This window comes from Alternaria rosae (genome assembly GCF_020736505.1).
Source record: "Alternaria rosae strain MPI-PUGE-AT-0040 chromosome Unknown BKA58scaffold_1, whole genome shotgun sequence".
Classification (NCBI taxonomy): Eukaryota; Fungi; Ascomycota; class Dothideomycetes; order Pleosporales; family Pleosporaceae; genus Alternaria; species Alternaria rosae.
Genome location: NW_025763570.1, coordinates 3659753 through 3678479, shown reverse-complemented (window position 1 = coordinate 3678479; position 18727 = coordinate 3659753). Strand labels below are relative to the sequence as shown.

At 52.4% G+C, this 18727-nt stretch overlaps 8 protein-coding genes across 8 annotated transcripts; 4 read left to right on the top strand and 4 right to left on the bottom strand.

Moving 5' to 3' along the window:
- Positions 1-290: 290 nt before the first annotated feature.
- BKA58DRAFT_304592 (mitochondrion biogenesis protein) lies at positions 291-1748 on the bottom strand (the record flags this gene model as incomplete). Its single annotated transcript, XM_046167020.1, has 2 exons — positions 291-1258; positions 1310-1748. 2 exons carry the CDS (start codon positions 1746-1748, stop codon positions 291-293), a joined length of 1407 nt encoding a protein of 468 aa, XP_046031579.1.
- A 387-nt stretch (positions 1749-2135) lies between these two features.
- Positions 2136-3419, top strand: BKA58DRAFT_23249 (HAD-like domain-containing protein). Its single transcript, XM_046166506.1, has 2 exons — positions 2136-2400; positions 2448-3419. The coding sequence occupies exons 1-2, from the start codon at positions 2344-2346 to the stop codon at positions 3216-3218; spliced, it is 828 nt and encodes a 275-aa protein (XP_046031578.1). The 5' UTR covers positions 2136-2343; the 3' UTR covers positions 3219-3419.
- Positions 3419-5144, bottom strand: BKA58DRAFT_447324 (uncharacterized protein; the record flags this gene model as incomplete). The annotated part of the gene is made up of 6 exons (XM_046174232.1): positions 3419-4046; positions 4102-4374; positions 4431-4530; positions 4583-4811; positions 4877-4899; positions 4949-5144. The coding sequence occupies 6 exons, from the start codon at positions 5142-5144 to the stop codon at positions 3620-3622; spliced, it is 1248 nt and encodes a 415-aa protein (XP_046031577.1). The 3' UTR covers positions 3419-3619.
- Positions 5145-7276: 2132 nt separating this feature from the next.
- BKA58DRAFT_23241 (uncharacterized protein) lies at positions 7277-9111 on the top strand. The gene is made up of 3 exons (XM_046166505.1): positions 7277-7864; positions 7912-8675; positions 8726-9111. The coding sequence occupies exons 1-3, from the start codon at positions 7611-7613 to the stop codon at positions 8962-8964; spliced, it is 1257 nt and encodes a 418-aa protein (XP_046031576.1). The 5' UTR covers positions 7277-7610; the 3' UTR covers positions 8965-9111.
- Positions 9112-9330: 219 nt separating this feature from the next.
- Positions 9331-10674, top strand: BKA58DRAFT_373749 (adaptin ear-binding coat-associated protein-like protein 1). The gene has a single exon (XM_046169251.1). The coding sequence runs from the start codon at positions 9656-9658 to the stop codon at positions 10523-10525; it is 870 nt and encodes a 289-aa protein (XP_046031575.1). The 5' UTR covers positions 9331-9655; the 3' UTR covers positions 10526-10674.
- On the bottom strand, positions 10675-11862 carry BKA58DRAFT_351779 (uncharacterized protein). Its single transcript, XM_046168555.1, has 2 exons — positions 11280-11862; positions 10675-11224 (listed from the first exon to the last, which is right to left on the bottom strand). Exons 1-2 carry the CDS (start codon positions 11594-11596, stop codon positions 10780-10782), a joined length of 762 nt encoding a protein of 253 aa, XP_046031574.1. The 5' UTR covers positions 11597-11862; the 3' UTR covers positions 10675-10779.
- Positions 11863-13990, top strand: BKA58DRAFT_373747 (uncharacterized protein; the record flags this gene model as incomplete). Its single annotated transcript, XM_046169250.1, has 2 exons — positions 11863-12822; positions 12873-13990. Coding segments are annotated over exons 1-2 (1597 nt in total), but the record flags the coding sequence as incomplete, so codon positions are not given.
- Positions 13991-17575, bottom strand: BKA58DRAFT_373745 (polyphosphoinositide phosphatase). The gene has a single exon (XM_046169249.1). It carries the CDS (start codon positions 17358-17360, stop codon positions 14064-14066), a length of 3297 nt encoding a protein of 1098 aa, XP_046031572.1. The 5' UTR covers positions 17361-17575; the 3' UTR covers positions 13991-14063.
- Between the last annotated feature and the right edge of the window lie 1152 nt (positions 17576-18727).

Sequence of the window (18727 nt, the reverse complement as noted above, 5' to 3'; positions counted from 1 at the left end):
TACTCTATACGCAACTGAATGGGCGAGCCTCGGGCTCAGCAAAAGAACCTTCTCTTCTCTCGATATTATACCTAAGTAGGTAACCCTGTAGCCCAAAAACGTAGCTCACAGGCATACACCGCTCTCCATTTTACTAGCAAGTTCTTAGAATAATGGGTACATCTCAAAAGAATTTCGACGGAAACGATGAAAAAGTACAGCTATAAAGCAATTCAGCAGGTAACAACATCTCGCAAGATGAATTATATACATTTTTGATACATGTGTCTATTCGTACAAAACGCAAACCCTTAGTTCGGTCTCAGCATAGCGATGATACTCGCCGTGATAACAGCTCCCGCCGCAGCACCCTGAAGAATGGCGCTCGTATAGTCGATTCTCCGCATCGAAATGACGCGATCGCTCACAACGTCGTGTGCTATGAAGGTTGCCTTCTGCTGCCAGCTCTCCAGCTTGGAACGAGGAGCGGCGTGAGATGGTGCGCTTTCTTCAGCGACGGCTATGCGTTCCTCGGGTGTTGGAACTTTTTCTTCTAGGATGATGGTCTTGGCTTCCGGAACGACGGAAGCTGGCACTGGGTCAACAGCTGCTTCAGGCATGACTTCTGGTATGAGGCCCGCTTCGACTGGCGATGCAATGTTGGTGCCAGCTGTTGGCGACTCCTCAATGACCTCAGATACTACAGGCGCCGCGGCTTTTGCAGGTGCGTCAGTATGATCAATGACCCGGTCGATCTCCTCTTCAATCGCTGTAAGACCTTGAGAGGCTGATGCGGGTGCGACTGATGTTGTGGCGGCATCCATAGCAAGCTTCTGGTGTGCCTCCAACGTATTCTTAATCTCCCGAACCATCCTCCTCCTCCGCCATGGCTCCAAGATGGCCAGACTCAATAACAACAGGAAGATGTTGACACCCATGAGGCCAAACGTAACCCATGTGCTGTTCCTGCGAATGGTATCGCTCCAAATTTGCTCCTCGTGGTATTGTGCACGTTCCCTCTTCTCTAGCTGTGCTCGCGCGTCCTCCAAGGCGTTTTCGGCGTTTGCGACGGCGTCTTTGGCTTCGCGGACGGCTTGGTCGTTGATGTGTTCGGAGCGGATGAGAGCCATGTAGCGTTCCAGATCGCCGTTTGACCAGGAATGCTTACGCTCAAGAAGAGCGACGACTTCCTTCTGTGAGGTGGCTTGGTGGGCGAGGGCGGTATCGAGGGCTTGTTTGGCGGAATCAATGGCTGAGCGGCGGGCTTTGACAAGTTTCTCTGTGTGGTGTTAGCTGTCGCGTCGGTACAATAGACGGTTCAATTGTGTACCTTGCTCTTTGATCTCCCTCCTGAGTGCTTCTACCCCAGAGTAGTCGGTGCCAGTGTATGTATTGACCTTTTGCGTGACTACAGCAAGCTTCGGTAGTAGCTCATCCATGGCCTCGGAGAAGCGCTTGGAAAGACTCCATCTCTGCTTCTCCTGGTGCGAAGGTAAGTGTTCATCAGGCACGCGAGCAATATTGTCCAAGGACTCGTCCTTCTTGGGTGGCTCCGGCTCCTTTGGAGGGGGTTCTTTGACCTCAGGGACGGGCGATTCTGTCAATGCAGCCACCGAAGTCTCTGCTGCTCTTTTGATAGCTTTCTGGTCCTCCAATAGAGCGTTAAGTCTTCGCTCTAACCGCTCCTGATCTTCTGGTGATGGTGGGGATGCCGATAATCTGGTTGGAGGTTGCTGTATGGGGTTCGCGTCGTCTGCGGGCGGTGGCATTGCGATGGGGTCCGATGGTTTGGGCGGTTTTCCCTCTTCCTTCCATCTTGTCGAGCTTGTAAAGGTACGCCGCGACCGATTTGCGGATACGTTGGTGCTCAATTGTGTCTTTCCATCCCACCTCGACGCACCAGAAGCTGTGCGATACCTATAACTCCAGCATACCGACGATGCGCTGCGAGCGACATTACTGAAAGAACGCGAAGAAGGAGCTACCGTACTGGCGATAAGCGAGCGTGAAGCATGCTGAAGCAGTGGCCTCATTCTTGTCTCTGCCCTCACATGGAGAGCGCCTGAGCTGGATGACGAATGACGAAAATGCGCCAAAATGCGGACCCCCGAAGCGGGCGAGCGGCGTCGCAGCGAGGGCTGACGTGCCAAGGCGCGTGGGGTTGCGGCATGACGGTGACTGGCCCTTGAGCCACCCGTCCAGCGTCCCTTATTTGCAGACTGCCGGCATTCCGATTAAGGGTTTCCTAGCGCCCCTCTGGCCTAATCTTTTAGATGTCGTTGGTATCTGGTGGGGTGCTTCTCACTCCTACATTCACACATTCACCATAGACCAGCACCACAGTCGCTCGTTTACTACTCCAACATGGGTTCAGCACAGATCGATTTGGCACAATTGCCTGCTATGAAGAGTGACCCCAAGGTATACTTTTTCTAACACGATTGGTACATCTAAACTAACGCGCATAGTTCATCTTCTTCACCGACTTCGACGGCACAATCACCCTCCAAGACTCCAATGACTTCATGACCGACAACATTGGCTACGGCCGCGACAAGCGCCGCGCGGGAAACATCGCCTGCCTCAACAACGAAATTTCCTTCCGCGATTCCTTCCGCGACATGATGGACAGCGTCACAAAGCCCTACGACCAATGTATCCAGTACCTTGTCGATAACATCAAGCTGGACCCTGGCTTCAAAGCCTTCTTCGAATGGTCGCTAGAGAACAACATCCCAGTCGTGGTGCTGAGCTCGGGCATGGAGCCAGTCATCAAGGCGCTCTTGGAGAAGTTGGTTGGGCCAGATGCAAGCAAGATGCAAGTTCTGGGCAACCACGTTGGACCACGAGAAGGCAAGAACATCAACGAGGAGGGTGGATGGCAGATCCTGTTCAAGCACCCTGAGTCTGGCTTCGGCCACGACAAGTCTATTGAACTACGGAAGTACTCGAGCCTACCCGAGAACCTCCGTCCAACAATGTTCTACGCCGGTGACGGTGTATCCGATCTTTCTGCAGCACGCGAAACCGACTTGCTCTTCGCCAAGAAGGGTCATGACCTGATCAGCTACTGCGCGCGCGAGGATGTGCCATTCACAGTCTTCGAGGACTGGTCCAACATCCTGGCCAAGTGCAAGAGCATCGTAGAGGGAAAGACCACTGTCCAAGCGGCCGCCAAGGAAGGCTACGAGGCGTACAAGAGCGGCGCTGCGGGAATCGACGTTGAGACGAAGAAATAAACAAGTCTCGGAAATTTGATTGCGTATATCCATCCAAGACTTTCGGCGTTGGGACTGTCTATGCTGCGGCGCAGTAGACACCGAATCCTCCTGATGATGTGTGCACGGCAGTGGCTGCGGCGCGAACGAATCCGTGTGAAGATGGATCAGATCTCTCAGGATTATCATAGACGAAAAGGTTGGACGACATAGAAAGACCATAGACATGATTACACGATAGACTAGAATTCGATGAAAGTGTTTATCCAAGCAGATGTGCTACATACCAGATAAGCGTTCTTATGTATCTACAAACACTGCGCACTCGACAGTGCTTTTACCAGGGTATCTCTCATAACACCGTGCTGCAACGACCTCAGTCGCATACACACAACTCCTCAGCTTTTACACGTGTACTCACACTATCTAGAGATGTTTACCTCAGTAGTCCTCACGATATTCATACCCCTGGGAAGCACACTGCGCCTCTCTCCAGTGTTAACCTCATGATCCAAGATACTCTCGTCGCTCTCGCCCGCAAGACTCTTCGGTCTACTCAAGGCCCTTCCTCGTGAAGCCTCGACAGTATACGTGTCCTTGCCCAGCACGGTATCCTCAGAGTATGGATCCCTTGCCGTCGACTGTGAGCCTCCTGTCATGTTTCTCATAGCAAAAGAGTCACCAGGACGCATGTCATTGTGCTTCATGTACCCGTTCGAGCGGAAAGGTGTGCTGTTGCCAGTGGTGCGACCTTTGGTGGCAAGAGAACGCATTTGGCCGAAGAAGTTCGCGAAGAGGGGTTTCATGGTGGGAAGGCAGGCGGCGATGATGCCTACGTGCATCTCGACTCTGTAAGAGGGGATCAGTCAAAGTGAAACATGGGCATGAAAGGGGGAGTGCGTACTGTTGCCATATGTAGTACCATGCTCCATCGCCTGACCAGTCGGTTATCTTGAAGAAGTTGTACTGCATTGGCGTCTTGTAGATGGCTACTGCAGAGGCGAAGAGACCCAAGCTTAGGATGACTGCCAGGCCTATGCGCGTTTGGATCGTGACCTGAAGTCTCCAGACCATGGGAATGGGGATCAGGGCGAAGAGCAGATCAGTCGCAATGTTCACTGACGAATTAAACACGCCGACGTTTTTGAAGATGCCAGAATCGTAGCATTTCGCAGTTCTGAAGACACGTTAGTATCGTTCTCAAGTGGTAGCGGAGGAGAGTGAAAAGTTTACCCTGTCGGTGGACGCATGTTGAAATCCCATCCCGCTTGTACGGGAATGCACTGGAAGATGATGGCAAATGTCGAACCGATGGTGAAGACGCCGATGAAGACTGATCGCATGTCAGCTGCTTATATCTTACTCTGCAGCTCATTCAGACTTACCCAGCATGCCAATGAGAAATGGTCGCCACTTTGTACGGTCCGCGAGCCGTAACAAGAAGAAGCCGATTGAAAGCTTGATAAAGCTGTATGCGGCAATGATGAAGATCGAGTAGAAGTACATGACCTTGAAGAACGGAAATATGTTCTCCAGTGGAAAGGCTTCCGCGTGTAGTCCAAGTCCCAGGTCAATAACCTTCAAGAATAAGCCTAGGGTTGTGGAGCTCAGAGTCTGTGGAGTGACAGTTAGCAAGCACCTCCCTTCGAGCAATTTCACGCCAGAGTATGGCGACTCACCAACGCAATCGCCATCATAGCATCTATTCCAGTCAGTTCTGTCTGATACAAATGCTAATGGATCATACATACCATCCCAGCCAAATGTCTTCAGAATGAAGAGCCGCACATAGAATCGCAAGAGTATAGCGCTCGTCGACAGTGCGAACAACGAACCTTCCACCGCCATCAAGCGCCCAGCTTGATTCTCGGCCATGTACTCTGGTGACCGAGCTGGCATTACGGGCCAGCCCTCAGCCTGTCTCGGAACAAGAGCATGATACTCCATGTTGGCTGTTGCGCGGATTGAAAGTGATGGCAAGACCGTATGTCTTGGAAGTAGGTCCCCAGACTATTAGAGTATTGCTCAGGAGCAGTTCCTGCGGGCTTCTCCAGAGTAGCACTTAGGCACATGCACACTGTGTAAACACGAACCGCACACAAGCGAACATACATCTCAAACAGTCCTGGTTTATGCCAGTAGCAGCACGTCGTACATGCATGGGCCGCCACTTCAATGTCGAAAATGGCGGCTCGGCAGGATCGTGCAGCTTGCGAATAGCCGGAATGGCGTTTCTCATACCAAACCGACCACTCTTGTAGCGACCAGCGGCTCTGGGATTACGAAGTTTAATCCTTCATCCTTCAATGTGCCGCTCAGCTGCTACATCTTCGGCTTCAAGATCAATGTAGCAGTATGCGCGAAGAGATCCACCTACAAAAGCCTTCTGCGCGGAACGTTTTGACGACACAGTCCTACTGTCCACGACTTCACGTTGCGGGCGGTCCGTACCGTCCACTCAGTCATTCATGGTTAAAGCCACGACCGTGGACAAGGAATATAGAGACTCGGGATGATCAATGCTTCTATAGGGAGACGGACTTCGAAGCCCGCCCTCTCACAGATATTGCTTGGAGGATAGCCTGAGTTGGAGGCTATGCAGGTACACTTACTGCGCATCGAAGTAACGCGGGCTGAACGAGAACGCAATATTTCCCTGAAGGATTGCTGAAGTTCGTAGCGAGTTTCCTTTTACGTATAGTTCTCAGGCGTCCTGGTCATGGATTGTGGTTTTACGCACGGAGATGGAGACTGCTGCACGTTGTTTAAACGAACACACCCTAGTCATCGGCAGGTCTCAGACTTTTTTTCTCCCATAGTGGCGGATGTTCCTGTACCACTGACCGTGATTACTGTGCGCTACCCATTGGCCACGAAGAAAACGCAGTTTGAGTGCGTCGGACAACGGCGTATGGTATTCTCGTGGTTAATGTGTACTGCTTGCTTCTCGCATGCCAAAGCCATTGGTAATAGAAGTGCTATCATCGCGGCAGGCGAGCAAGGTCGTGTAAGCGAAGTCCGGACCTGGCGCAGACGATGTAGGTGGTAGCATGTGAGATGAGTAAACAGATTGGTGGTAAGCCGGGCGCTAGACCTTCACGCTACCGCTGCCGCCTCCGCGGCATGCCCTGGAATTATCCGGCCATAGCGTGTTCTCGCGGCCCGTCCTACCCTATTCCCTCCTCGTTGAAAGCTGGAGCACCAGAACTCCAGACTCCTCAGAATCGACAGGGCCTCCGAACAAGACTTTTATTCGCCTCCTTAATGCATACTGCCCAAGCACGAGCGTTGATCAGAGCTTCTGAACCAGGCATTGACTGGTCGATCTGGCGCTCTCCATCGGGCCATACTAAAAAAACAGCAGTTATCCGCCATGAACCTAGGGCTCTTCCCGTGAGTTCCACACCCGGACAGCGGGCTTCGCACGATGCGGCCGGGTAAACTGAAGTGGCACCTGGCTTCGGTCAAGAATCAAGATCTTGCTAGGATCGCGCTGCGATTTGTTCGCATTCTTCCCCGATCAAACAGCTTTACCAGGTGGAGAAGCAAATCCCCTCCAAGGAAAGCTTGGAGATATCAATATATCCAGTCGGTACCCTTGTCCGGGCTTGCCAGCGTGCCAGTGCGCTTACCTCTGTGGAAAGCCACAGCCACCTTTGATGAGTCTACCGGCCCATACGGCTCGAGATGCTCGTTCAGCCGCTTATACCAGGCCGCCTACAGCATCCTTCGACTACCTTCATAAACCCGTAGCCGAGAACCCCAATCATCCAGCATCCAATCCAATCGATCCGCTAACGCATCTTGCACTCATTTCCAGGCGTCAATTCCGGCCGAACATCTTCTTTCCACTCACATGTAGGGGCGAGACTCATGCGAACCCACGTGTAGCGGAGTTTTGAAAACGCCTCATCGGATCCTTCGAGGCGACCTCGGCATTTTCCAGATGCCTATTCGGTAATAGATCGTGCATAACGGAGGTTGTCCAACCCTTTCAAACGCTTGCGGAATACCGGGCGAGTAAAACTTCGGTATGGCATAAGGTCAAGGGCCACCCAACTGACTCAATGCCTATCCGGAATCAACAAACCGAGTTGACGGGTCTGTAGACAGCACGATTTGGTACGGCACAGTTATGTTGGACTGTTATTAGACTAGATGGGGCGAGTGGTAAGGTACCTCCTGCGAGTATTTGAACGCGCATGCGGCCTCCAAACTTTAGCCAGGGCATCGCCACATTTCGACTACGCCTCCCCCATCTCCTAATATTAATACAGTAGTCGTTAGCTCAGGCGGCCGCTCACCCGGAACCTTATTCAACGTCTTCGACCGTTTCAGTCATCCCATCGTCTTCATCCTCCAAGCCCCTCTAGACAGTCGATCACCCATTTTTAACCGGTTCGAAACGCCATCATGCGTACCGCTGCACTCCTCTGGCTTGTGCCTGCAGCACTAGCCAGTGCCATTCCATCATTGGAACAGGATTCTCCCGCTGTCACGTTCGACAAGAGACAGAATGTTTTCCCAAACCTCCCCGGACCAAAGATCCTGCAGGCTGATGTGTATGCGGGTATTGCTGCTATCAATCAGCAGATCTTCCAGGCTACGCAGAAGCCTGCTCAGTTCAAGAAGTGCAACCCCACGAACATTATTGTTCGCAAGGAATGGTAAGTCTACCGTAGTCCATGCGTCTACAGTAAGCTAATACCCCCAGGGTGACCTTTACCACATCGGAGAAGAAAGACTATATCAAGGCTGTTCAATGTATCTCCAAGCTACCCCCTAAGACACCGGAGTCCGAGTGCCCGGGTTGCCGGAATCGATACGATGACTTTGTTGCTACTCACATCAAGCAAACATTTGCCATTCATAACACTGGCAATTTCCTCCCATGGCACCGCTACTTCACCTATGCTTACGAGCAAACTCTCCGCGACGAGTGCGGTTACAAGGGCTACCAGCCATACTACAACTGGCCACGATGGGCTGACGACCCAATGAAGAGCCCTGTCCTAGACGGCTCCGATACCTCAATGGGCGGTAATGGTGATGCAGGCTGCAGCAACCAGACGTTCTACGGTATCCCGACCAACGAGTCGCCTCTCATCAAGATTCCCAAGGGCACTGGCGGAGGTTGCGTGACGTCTGGTCCGTTCAAGGATTGGTCCGTCAACCTTGGTCCAGTCTTCACCGACTCACTCTGCACGCCTCCCAATCCGATTGTCGACTTCACTGACCCCAATGCGGGAGTCGCACACAACCCCCGCTGCCTGAAGCGTGACATATCCGCTTGGGCTTCCAGTCAATGGACCAATGACAAGATGGTTGTCAAACTGCTGAATAGCCCTGACATGAAAACCTTCTGGTACGACATGCAAGGTGGTGAGGCTGCATTCTCCAACAATTTCATGGGTGTGCACACTGCTGGCCACTTTACTGTGGGCGCTGACCCTGGTTCTGACTTCTTCACCTCTCCTGGTATGTTTCCATATCCCCATCCACGAGTAATCTGGGCTAACAATGAACAGGTGACCCATACTTCTACTTCCATCACGCCCAGATCGACCGTGTGTGGTGGTCATGGCAAAACGTGAACCCTGCAGAAAGGACTACGGCCATCTACGGAACCATCGCCCTAGGTGACCCCACCGCTCCTGCGACCAAGCTCACCGACTCCATGACTCTCGGACACGCTTACCCCGGAAACATCACTGTTGGTGATGCGATGAGCACCATGGGTGGACCTTTCTGCTACACCTACATCTAGACGCGGCCTCTGACTTTGGTTTCCTTGCTGTATATACTTGACCCGTACATGTTCTTTTGGATGGTGGACTAGAGTCGATTTGCTGTTGAGCTCAAGAATAGACCGACCGTGCGTATTTGATGACAATGAAATAGACTACCATTGAGATGATTCGTCGCCCTACTCCAGAATTGAGCGTGTGACAACGGATACACCTAAGCCTCCGAATGACCGCACAAGCATCGCGTATCGTCACATCAAAGAAGATGGAGGAAACTAAGGCGATCTAACGCATGTTCCGCAGCGCTAAGCGGTCACCATACCTGGGCTGCATATGTCCCGCAACGAATATGAATGGGCGGGGTCTCTCCATCCAAAGCGCGGAGACCCTGCAGTGCCAACGCATCACCGACTGGAGAAGAATCGAGGGCAATCATGTCCTCCAATCCCTCCGACCACGCCCGTTTCAAACGCTGTTTGAGATTACAGCCACCCTGAATCGGAGCGCCCTCGAAGATTATTGGCATTTACGATTCAGCGTCGTGGGATTTGCAGTTCAAGGAAGCCTTACCCCGCTAAGATTATAGCTCCCCCAACTTTCTAGATCCAGGGGACGACCAAAGCACAACAACTGTCGCAAAGGATTACGCACCTACCAGACAGCATTACTAGACAACACAAAGGCCCCGCAGAGCCCAATAGTCCATCAATCATGAACGTCGATCCTCTAACCGGCAAACCCCTCCCCTCAACCGCCATCCAACGCATCCTTTACCTCGCGCCCAAAGTCCACATCTACCAAATTCCTCCCGCGACCTCTACCAAAGGCTACCAAGCATCGACCTGGACAGCCGACAACAATAAGCTCCAAATCTTCACCGCTCGATTACGCGTCGTCGAGACCTCAATACCGTCCAATGAGGAGCAACAGAGCAACGAGGATGCAGAGGAGAAGGTTACAACAACCCTCCTGCTAGAGGACCCCAAAACGGGCGATTTGTTTGCCGCAGCACCCTACACGAGTGAGAGAACAGTAGAACAAGCATTGGACAGCAGCCGCTTCTTCGCCATCACCGTAGTAGGCGAGGGGAGAAAAGCAATACTGGGCATGGGCTTCGAAGAACGCAGCGAAGCGTTTGATTTCAGCATTGCGCTGCAAGATGCTCGCCGTGTGCTGGGCTTTGAGCAAAACCCCGCAGCGTCGTCATCGTCGCGCTCCTCCAAATCCGCACAAACGCCCGTCGCCGAGGAACCGAAACGCGACTTCAGTCTCAAGGCTGGCGAGACAATATCGATAAATCTAGGTGGCTTGAAGGGGAGGAGGTCGAGATCACACGAGGGTGGCGAAAAGAATGACGAGGGCGACCGCAAGAGCGAGCAAGATGCGCTGTTCAGTATAAAGCCACCGCCGGGAAGTGGGGGTGGAGGACCTGGGTTCCTGCCTCCGCCGCCCAGCGCGAAGAGTGTCAAGGAGGAGCGGAGGAGAAGTAGGCAGAATTTTGACGCTGCGAACTTCACGCCGCCGAAACAGACGGCGGAGGATTTGGGCTTTGATGATGGCGAGTTTGGCGAGTTCCAATAGAGTATAGGGGAGAAGAAGTGGGAGGCATTTTGTGCATGTTTAGCATTGGAGTTATCATCTGCACTGGTTAGGTCTTCCGCGCATGGGAGGCGTATTGAAATTATGAAATCAAGACTTCAAAGACGTTCACATTGCCGAGAGTGTTTGTGTCATAAGAGAAACTGAGGTGTGTTGGGTATATCAATCTACGATGCGTGCCGGAACCGCTAAAACCAAACGCCAGAACCGTATGCCCAAAATGCCAAATAATATGTTCAAGAGTATGTCCAACCCTGTGCCTCGTCGTATAATCTCCCAATATCTCGAATGAGGTCCTCGGGCTTGTTTCCACCCTCGCAGTCCTTGAACTTTCCCCCGTCCGTTACGCACCGCACCTTGTTGTCCAGTCTGACCGTACAGCTCGTTGTAACGCCTACGTCGCTACTATGCTGCACGCTGTCCCTCAGCAGGCCCATGCCATATGCGCCGTTCTCCTTGCTCATGCAATCATTCAGCACGCCAAAGTCGAGGCCGTGTTCCAGCGCACAGTCTTCGATGAGGGAGCGAGCGGGTATCTCGGCGTAATCGTTGGTGAGGCAGTTTGTGAAGCCAAGGTAGAGTTTAGGATCGGGGTACTCGGAGGCGGCGCAGAGCATGACGATGTCGCCTAGACATTCGGTTTGGCCGTGTTTGCATTCGACGCCGTCGTCTGCTGTTAGGCTGCGTGTTTGTCAGCTACGTGGTCTGCACCTTGTGCGTGGGTAATGCGACGTACCTTCCGATCATGCTCAGACGGAAGTCGACTTTGTCTGACACGTTGGCCATGGCGGGCAAGACGAGCTTCTTCAGGCAGTCCCGCGCATCCGGGCATTTGGACATGATGTGCACGTCTACTGGCACTTTGGTGTCGGCTTCGTCGTGTGCGTCCATACAGGTAAATGTGCGCGCAAGCAAGAATAGACTGAACACCAACACGACAGCCGCCATCTGGAGGCGTGTCTTCCTTGTCTTGCGCGATACCATGGTCTCGTCGGGCGGCGGCGCGTTTGCATCGACGTGCGAGTTCGGGAGGAGGGGCGCCTTTTCTTCCATTGCGCGGGATGGCGTCGGTGCGGATTGCCGCTCTTATGTAGCGTGTCGTGTAGGCGTATTGGGTGGTAGGTGGTTGGTGGTCTGGACTGGCTTGCTAGACACGATGCGCTTGTGATGGCATGGACGAAGTCGAATGCGGCAAGAGATGGACTGATAGGCGTTCGGGTTACTGCTGATAGCGTGTCGACTAACGTGGCAAGGCTATGAGTGGCGGATCTAGGGCTCAGGCAAAAACAAAACAATCTAAACTCTATACCTTATGAGCGTCGAAGAAGTTGTGAAGACGCGTTCTTCCATGATGTGACGCCTTATCCACTATCTTCGTCCCTCTCCCAACACGTGAAAAGAGCCGAGGAGACAACAGAGCACGGCAGAACAATTAGCCGTTATGCTGTAGCCGTGTGGCGTTCTACACGAATGTAACACCGAGCTTCGGAGGGGCTACACGGATCCTACCTCATGAACGACTGATCTGCTGCGTGCGTAACGCTTGCGATCTCACGCCTCTCGTTTCCTTTCCGCTTCTTTCGCTCATAATGGAATGACTCTTTCTAGCATCCTAATACCCCACCTTTAGAGATATCGTCTGCTTCTGCCACTGGCAAGGCTACACCCAATCCCCTTCTCGTCTCTCTAATCCATGTGGTAGCCCTGCATCGTCACCCAAGATCCGTTCCTGAGCCTGGTACCGACCCGACCCGAAACATGGCGTCGGATGATCACCAAGACGCTGCGCCGGCTGCGATTCAAGCTTTGACCGGCTTTATCAATACGAGCACTTTGCTTAATCTGGCTCTTCAATTCTCGGCTACCTACACTCACCTCGCCAAATCTTCCACTGAGCACTTCCTAGTCACACCCGTCACGGCGCTCCCCACGGGCAAAGAGAAGGGCAAATTCTTGAGCATCGATGTTGGTGGCACGAATCTAAGAGTCGGCTTTGTTGAGCTAATCGGAGAGCCAGATGGCGGCCCAGAGGATGAGCGAACACGCAGCAGCACGGTTGGGGAAAATGTGTTTTCGCGGATCAAGAGGAGTCATGACAGGAATTGGCCGATTGAGGATCACTTGAAGATGGATCAAGCTGAAGACTTGTTTGCCTGGATCGGTGACTGCATCGCTGAGGTAGTCAAGGACGCTCTTAAGGCACAGGAGACTACAGAAGATGTCTCGTCTCCTCTAGGTGACGAAATCCTGCTCGGTATCACCTTCAGCTTCCCGATGGCGTAAGTGGGCTCCTGAATGAACCGTGACATCTCGCTAACAGGTCATCCAGACAAACGCGTCTCTCAGAAGCGACCTTACTGCCGATGGGCAAAGGGTTCGCCATTACATCGGACCTGAATCTAGGAAAAATGCTTTTAGCTGGCTATGCGCGATACTGTAACACAGACGGTTCATCTGAACAGCTCAACCATTCCAAGTCACAACTGCCAAGGATACGGGTAGCAGCTATTACCAACGACACAGTAGCAACCTTTGCGTCTCTTGCCTATGCAGCCAAAGCAGCCCCCAACAGCCGCGTAGCCATGGGTCTCATCGTCGGTACCGGCACTAACGCGACCGTACCAATGAAGCCAGAGAATCTGCACCCCGACAAGAGGAGTGCACTTCCAAATCCCGATGCTACCGAAACTGTGGTCATCAACACAGAGTGGACTATTCGTGGCACCGACAAACCGCTAGTTGATCTGAACATCAAGACACCATGGGATATGACACTCGACGCCAACAGCGATGCACCGGGTTTCCAACCATTCGAGTACATGACTTCTGGGCGATATCTAGGCGAGATTGTACGCTTGGTGTTTGTCGACGTCGTGTCAAAAGAGGAAGGCGTGCAAATACCATCATCTTTGATGCTCAAGAACGCTCTGCCGACACGCTTCCTGTCAGAAGTCGTTGCGCGAAAGGGCGGCCGCATTGTTCAAGAAGAGCTCGAAAGCAAATACCCAGACGCAGAGTCCTCGGATGATTTCTTCTGGACTGTCGACAAGGTGGAACTGATACGGGACATTGCTGAGGCCGTTCAACAGCGTTCTTCAGCTCTCATTGCTGCTGCCTGTGTCGGGCTGCTGAACTGTGTGGGCGACGTCGCGCTAGACAAGCAGCAATCTCCAAGCAACGGTACAAGTGCAAAGGGCAAACGCGAAATTGAGGAGCTGGTCATAGCATATGCTGGAGGGACTATATCGCAGTATCCAAAGTGGCTGCAGACGTGCCAACAATGGATAGACATTCTGGTCGAGGAGGGGTCGACATCGAACAGAAACAAGCAAGTCACGCTCAAAGAGGCCAAGGACGGAGGCATCGTTGGCGCCGGGGTACTTGCAGGGATGACAGATGAGATAGTGTAAGAGTAAACGGGCAGAGTCATGTAGATCAGACAGAACATGGCCCAATGGGCTTCGAATGCATTCCAAGTAGTCAAAATCGAAGCACATGCTAACCTGACTAGCCTTCCCATCTACCTCACAGGTAACTGTGCCTGCCACTCGGGATCAACCTTACTCTGCTTGAAGAAGCTCTTACCTCTCAGCCACTGCCGGTAAGCTTTGTATCTCTTCTTCGCCGTATCTTCCTCCTCAACATCTAGCGGGTTCTCCTTGACGCGCAGAAACTCTTCAAACTCCTCGATATCCTCTTCTGGCGTTTGGAACTTGCTCCCGGTAGACTGTGGCTGTGGAGGCGGCTGTTGAACGTCGGCATAGACGTATGGATGCAGGTTGTACGTTTGCGGGTACGAGTAGGAGGGCGCGTGGGAGAAGGGTGTGCTGACAGATTGCGAGGTCATGGGACGGGCAAAGGATTGATTTGCGAGATCTGTGTCTAGACGAGGTAGATCGGAGAGGGTGATTTGGACGCCATCTTCATCGAAGTTCTTGGGCGCAGGAATGCTGCCCTCCGTCATGGAAAGGTAGTCGTAGAATTCCATCGCACTGGGATCGTCGGCAGTGGGCATCTCACTACTGACTACCAAAGGTAGGTTAAGTGGGTGTTCGATGTAGCGGGCGTACTCTTCTTCTTCGCTATAGGATACAGATGGGTTCATGCTGTTCTCGTAGAACTGGGTTAATGTCCACTGGTGAACGAGCGCTTTGTTTGCGGGCTTGAAACCGGGTTTGAGCGTGGATGAGAGGCCAGTTGACGTGGACATGGAATTGGCCAACGACTGGTATGCCGACGGCGGTGGTGCTGGCGGGTGAGTCTCGAAGTGGGATTCCCGAAGGATGGAATGTCGGACTGATGACTCTGCGTAGGTAGCGCTAAGGTGCAGGTCCCTCCTTCGGTTGCCTGGGGTATGGTCGGGCTTGGACTCAGTCTCGCTCGAAGGATCAATAATGGTCACACCTTTTCGAGGAGCCTTCTTTCCGTCCCTTCCCTGTGCGTCATGGTCCTGTTGCTTCGTGCGAGGCACGAAGGGAGACATGTTCTCCTTACGAGATGGATACGTTCCATCCCTAAGACCTGGTCGCGGCTTGGCTAAACGGAAGGCGAAGATCTTGAGATATGACGAGATAGCCAACGGTCGGTAGTATTCAAGCCAGTAATCATCACGGAAGCTAATGAAGTCGAATGCTGATTCCTCAGTCGGGAGGGCTGGCATGACTGAAGGTGGTAGCGTGCGTTGTTGAAGATGTGAATGTGTGTACCACTGAATATAGTCTCGTCTTGTGCGCTCGAGGAAGTTTTGTGGGTTTTGATGGTGAAGGAAGTAGTCTGTTGATAGATCCCATAGCATCGGCTGACCTTGGCGGTATACGTAATTACCCAGAAACAGATTGTATGCTTCTTGGCGCTGTGAGTCGAGGAAGGAGTTGTGGTAATAGCGCTTGAAGCTCTCAACCATATCGCGAGAACTACTTTGCCACTGGTTGATCTTCCGGTAGGTAGCCATCGTATTGACCAGATGCGAGCCACCATACTGGATGGCGATAGTATCACCGTGACCGTGAAACATTTGCGTAAACAGCTCGACGCAGTCCGAATCGTACTCGACAGTATTGCCAGATATCACACCAAGCGCTTGTAGTTGTCGACCTAGTGCTCGTTTCCCAATGACGAACTGGGCAGCGTTTGTTCTATCCAGACAGTCAATGCAATTCGTTCGCGCCACTCCGTTCTGAACCTGAGGCGCGTCAAACTCATTGTCGCCATTGCGGAAGAACCCTGTCTTCCGCAAAACCTTTTCAGCCAGATTCTCCAATGTGCCAATAACATCCTGTCCTCTGGTTTTGGCTGCTCTTGACATGTCAAAAGCCTCATATATTATCCTCTTGTCATTTGGTAGCGACTGGTTGAGGTAGTCGATAGCGTGCTTGTATTCGTAAAGCAGTTTCGACTCTCTCGGAGTTCGCTCACGCGCCTTGATAAGATTGAGAACGTATATCGGGGCACCGTATCGCTCAAACAAATTGTCAAAATGCAGTCCTGCTGCGCTGTAGAAGGGATCCACGAGGTTCAGATCAATGTCTGGCTTTGGTGTCACGCCCGTATTGTCCTGAGTCCAGTATAATGGTATGCTACCGCGGTGCTGGACGTAGGATGTGTAAGAGGGGTTCGCATAGAGGCGCGGTCCTGGAGCATGAAAGGAAGTCGTGGTCTGCTCTGACACAATCTGCTCTGTTTCGACATCATTGGCGACATATCCTAGGTCGTTTGTGCCGCGCTTGAGGAAACGAGCACCGGCAAAATGTCTTGATCGTCGGGCAATGATGGTAAGGTATACGCGTCGCCCAAAGACATCCAGCGAAGATTGGTCAACGTATCCATGTATGACTGGGTGGCACCAGTCGTAGACGTTCTTCAATGCGTCTCGCGCAGGGTTCAGGAGATGATGGTTCCAGACAAACATATCTTGAAAATCGCGTTCGGGATTGGAGATGCCTTCACTAAGTGCAGTCCGTTGATGAATGATGTTCTGTTGCAGGCTCCTCGTCACGTTGTAAGAATAGCTAAAATAGAAAGATCGTGTGAGGTCCATGTTGTTGAGAATGGACAAGAATCTCGCTTCTTCCGGATTGCGGTCTTTTTGGTACCTTGATGTTGATCCAGTCGTCAATGGTACCATGTCCGTACCATCGACCTGGTAAATGTAGTGACCACCCAACATGGCCACTTGTGATCTTTTGGATATCAATAGCATATAGTACGCCTCGGTGAATCGGATGAATCCCAACAAGCCCCATGTGCTGCACTTCAGCTTCATACCTCCTGTAGCCTTGTTGCCGTCAGCTATAGTATCGAGCAACTGATGCATTTCGCGCCGATTATACACTATATCGTCTTCGAAGATGTTCAAATGTCCAGGTGCAGCGGTCCGATCGATCTTCAGCACGCGGAACTGCCTGTCGGTAATGTCGGCACCGATGAGATAGAAGCGGGTACTAGTTTCGTAGAGCGAGAATTTGTGCATTCTCTTGATCCCGCTCTCTCCGACATTCTGGTAGGTCGAGCCTTTGACTTTGTGGACCGTAGATGGAGTGGAAGGTCTGTGGAACGACACATTGACGTTGGGATTTTCTTCTTCACCGCCAAATTTGGTGGACTCGGACTCTCTTCGTGGCTTTCCATGACCAGGTAATTTTTCGAGATCGGCTTCGGGTTTGAATTCAAGCGGAGAGGTCTGCGGGCTACCAACTGCAGTCGACGCCTTCTCGATATCATCCAGCTGCTCCTGACTGCTAGAGCGCGATGCTGTAGGCCTGGACGCGACGGAGCTGGATCGTTCTGGGGAACTTAGTCTCGACTTCGATTTCTCCATTATGCGCGATTAGTGATGGAGATAGATACTATCAACGAGCGTGATAAGGCAGACTTGTCAAGCGGTCACGGCGTGGTTTGTCGGTCGTGTATTGGCGCATGCGGACGGCACGAGACAGGACGTGGCTTAGGCCTCGTGGTTTCTTTTGCACACCCTTCAAGCTCTGACGGTGCAAGGGAGACTATGCACGGAAAGATGCACAGTTCTGGAAGGACTGTGTTGTAAGCCGAAAGGGTAAGGCCGCTGTAGCTTCCCGGCGGGACCACGTGCACCTGGCCACGCTTGCTCGGGCACGATTGGGCTTGGCGTACGTCAGCGCCCTATCACGATCCATGGATGCTGAACAACCTGAAGCACAACAATCCTATAGATCAGGGAGAAGAGCGTGGATATCTACAACCGTCACGTAAAGCGCAGTATCTATCAAGTGTCCCACTAGGTCTCCATGACAACAGATGCAGATGAACGTGCATTGCGCTTGTGGTAGTCTGGTGCAGTTGACCATCGGACAGAACAACGAACAGTTGAGATTATCTGGTAGCATAACGTGTACCTCTCGTGGTACCGTTCGAAGTAGTAAGCATCAAACGGCATGCACTAATTGCGTACATAGCACAAGGCATGTGCCTCTTGCGGGTCGTGGCTGCACTTTATTATCCCTTTCAAAATCAAATTACCACCGAGTGCCATCATTACCGAAGCCATGGCGAGCGACAGATCCTACATCTTCGTTATCATCGGCGCCATGCTATCAGTCTTGGCTATAGTTATCAGCATCGTCTGTGTTATTATCGCGCAAAAGAGGAAGTTGGCCAGACAGAAGAGGGCAACCTCGCGGATGCAGAGTCGCGAAGTCGACGCAGCATCCAGTGAGCCCAGAGAAGTGCCCACAGGGCTAGAATCGCTGCACCGAGCTGGGTAGGGTGCGAGTCTCGTTCGCGCAAAGCAATCGGGCGATCTGGTTGTGGAAGAATGTATGCCAAACCGATGAGAGTGTAGGTCTCGAATGCCGCAACTGTGTCAGACTGGCTGGGCTATAGTAGATAGCGAAGTGTAGCAGCGGTTCCTATAGATACTGCGTTGATGCAGTCTTCAAGTCGCCTCTTTGTGCGGTCCCGCGCATCGCCTCTATGAAACGGCCTGAGTATTGTCTATGGCGGCACAGCAATCTTCTTGAACGTACGTTGAGCAAGGGTGCTCGGCTTCAAAGTCCTGGTCCGCAGATGACGAAGGGTAACCTGGCAGATATTCGGCTGCTCCCGGGTCTTAGATGAATTGTGTGGTGTGTGCGTTATTCTCCGAGAGTCCCAGCTCATGGGACGTCAAAGACGGGCGCGGGATGCGATGGTTCACAGCATGAACATAAG

Bases quoted from the DNA above. Each gene is read 5' to 3' on its own strand.
- BKA58DRAFT_23249 (XM_046166506.1), top strand. From the start codon at position 2,344: ATGGGTTCAGCACAGATCGATTTGGCACAATTGCCTGCTATGAAGAGT. The intron at 2,401-2,447 runs GTATACTTTTTC...TAACGCGCATAG, and splicing joins CTATGAAGAGTGACCCCAAG to TTCATCTTCTTCACCGACTT.
- BKA58DRAFT_23241 (XM_046166505.1), top strand. From the start codon at position 7,611: ATGCGTACCGCTGCACTCCTCTGGCTTGTGCCTGCAGCACTAGCCAGT. The intron at 7,865-7,911 runs GTAAGTCTACCG...TAATACCCCCAG, and splicing joins ATTATTGTTCGCAAGGAATG to GGTGACCTTTACCACATCGG. The intron at 8,676-8,725 runs GTATGTTTCCAT...AACAATGAACAG, and splicing joins TGACTTCTTCACCTCTCCTG to GTGACCCATACTTCTACTTC.
- BKA58DRAFT_373749 (XM_046169251.1), top strand. From the start codon at position 9,656: ATGAACGTCGATCCTCTAACCGGCAAACCCCTCCCCTCAACCGCCATC.
- BKA58DRAFT_351779 (XM_046168555.1), bottom strand. From the start codon at position 11,596: ATGGAAGAAAAGGCGCCCCTCCTCCCGAACTCGCACGTCGATGCAAAC. The intron at 11,225-11,279 runs GTACGTCGCATT...ACAAACACGCAG, and splicing joins CGTCTGAGCATGATCGGAAG to CCTAACAGCAGACGACGGCG.
- BKA58DRAFT_373745 (XM_046169249.1), bottom strand. From the start codon at position 17,360: ATGGAGAAATCGAAGTCGAGACTAAGTTCCCCAGAACGATCCAGCTCC.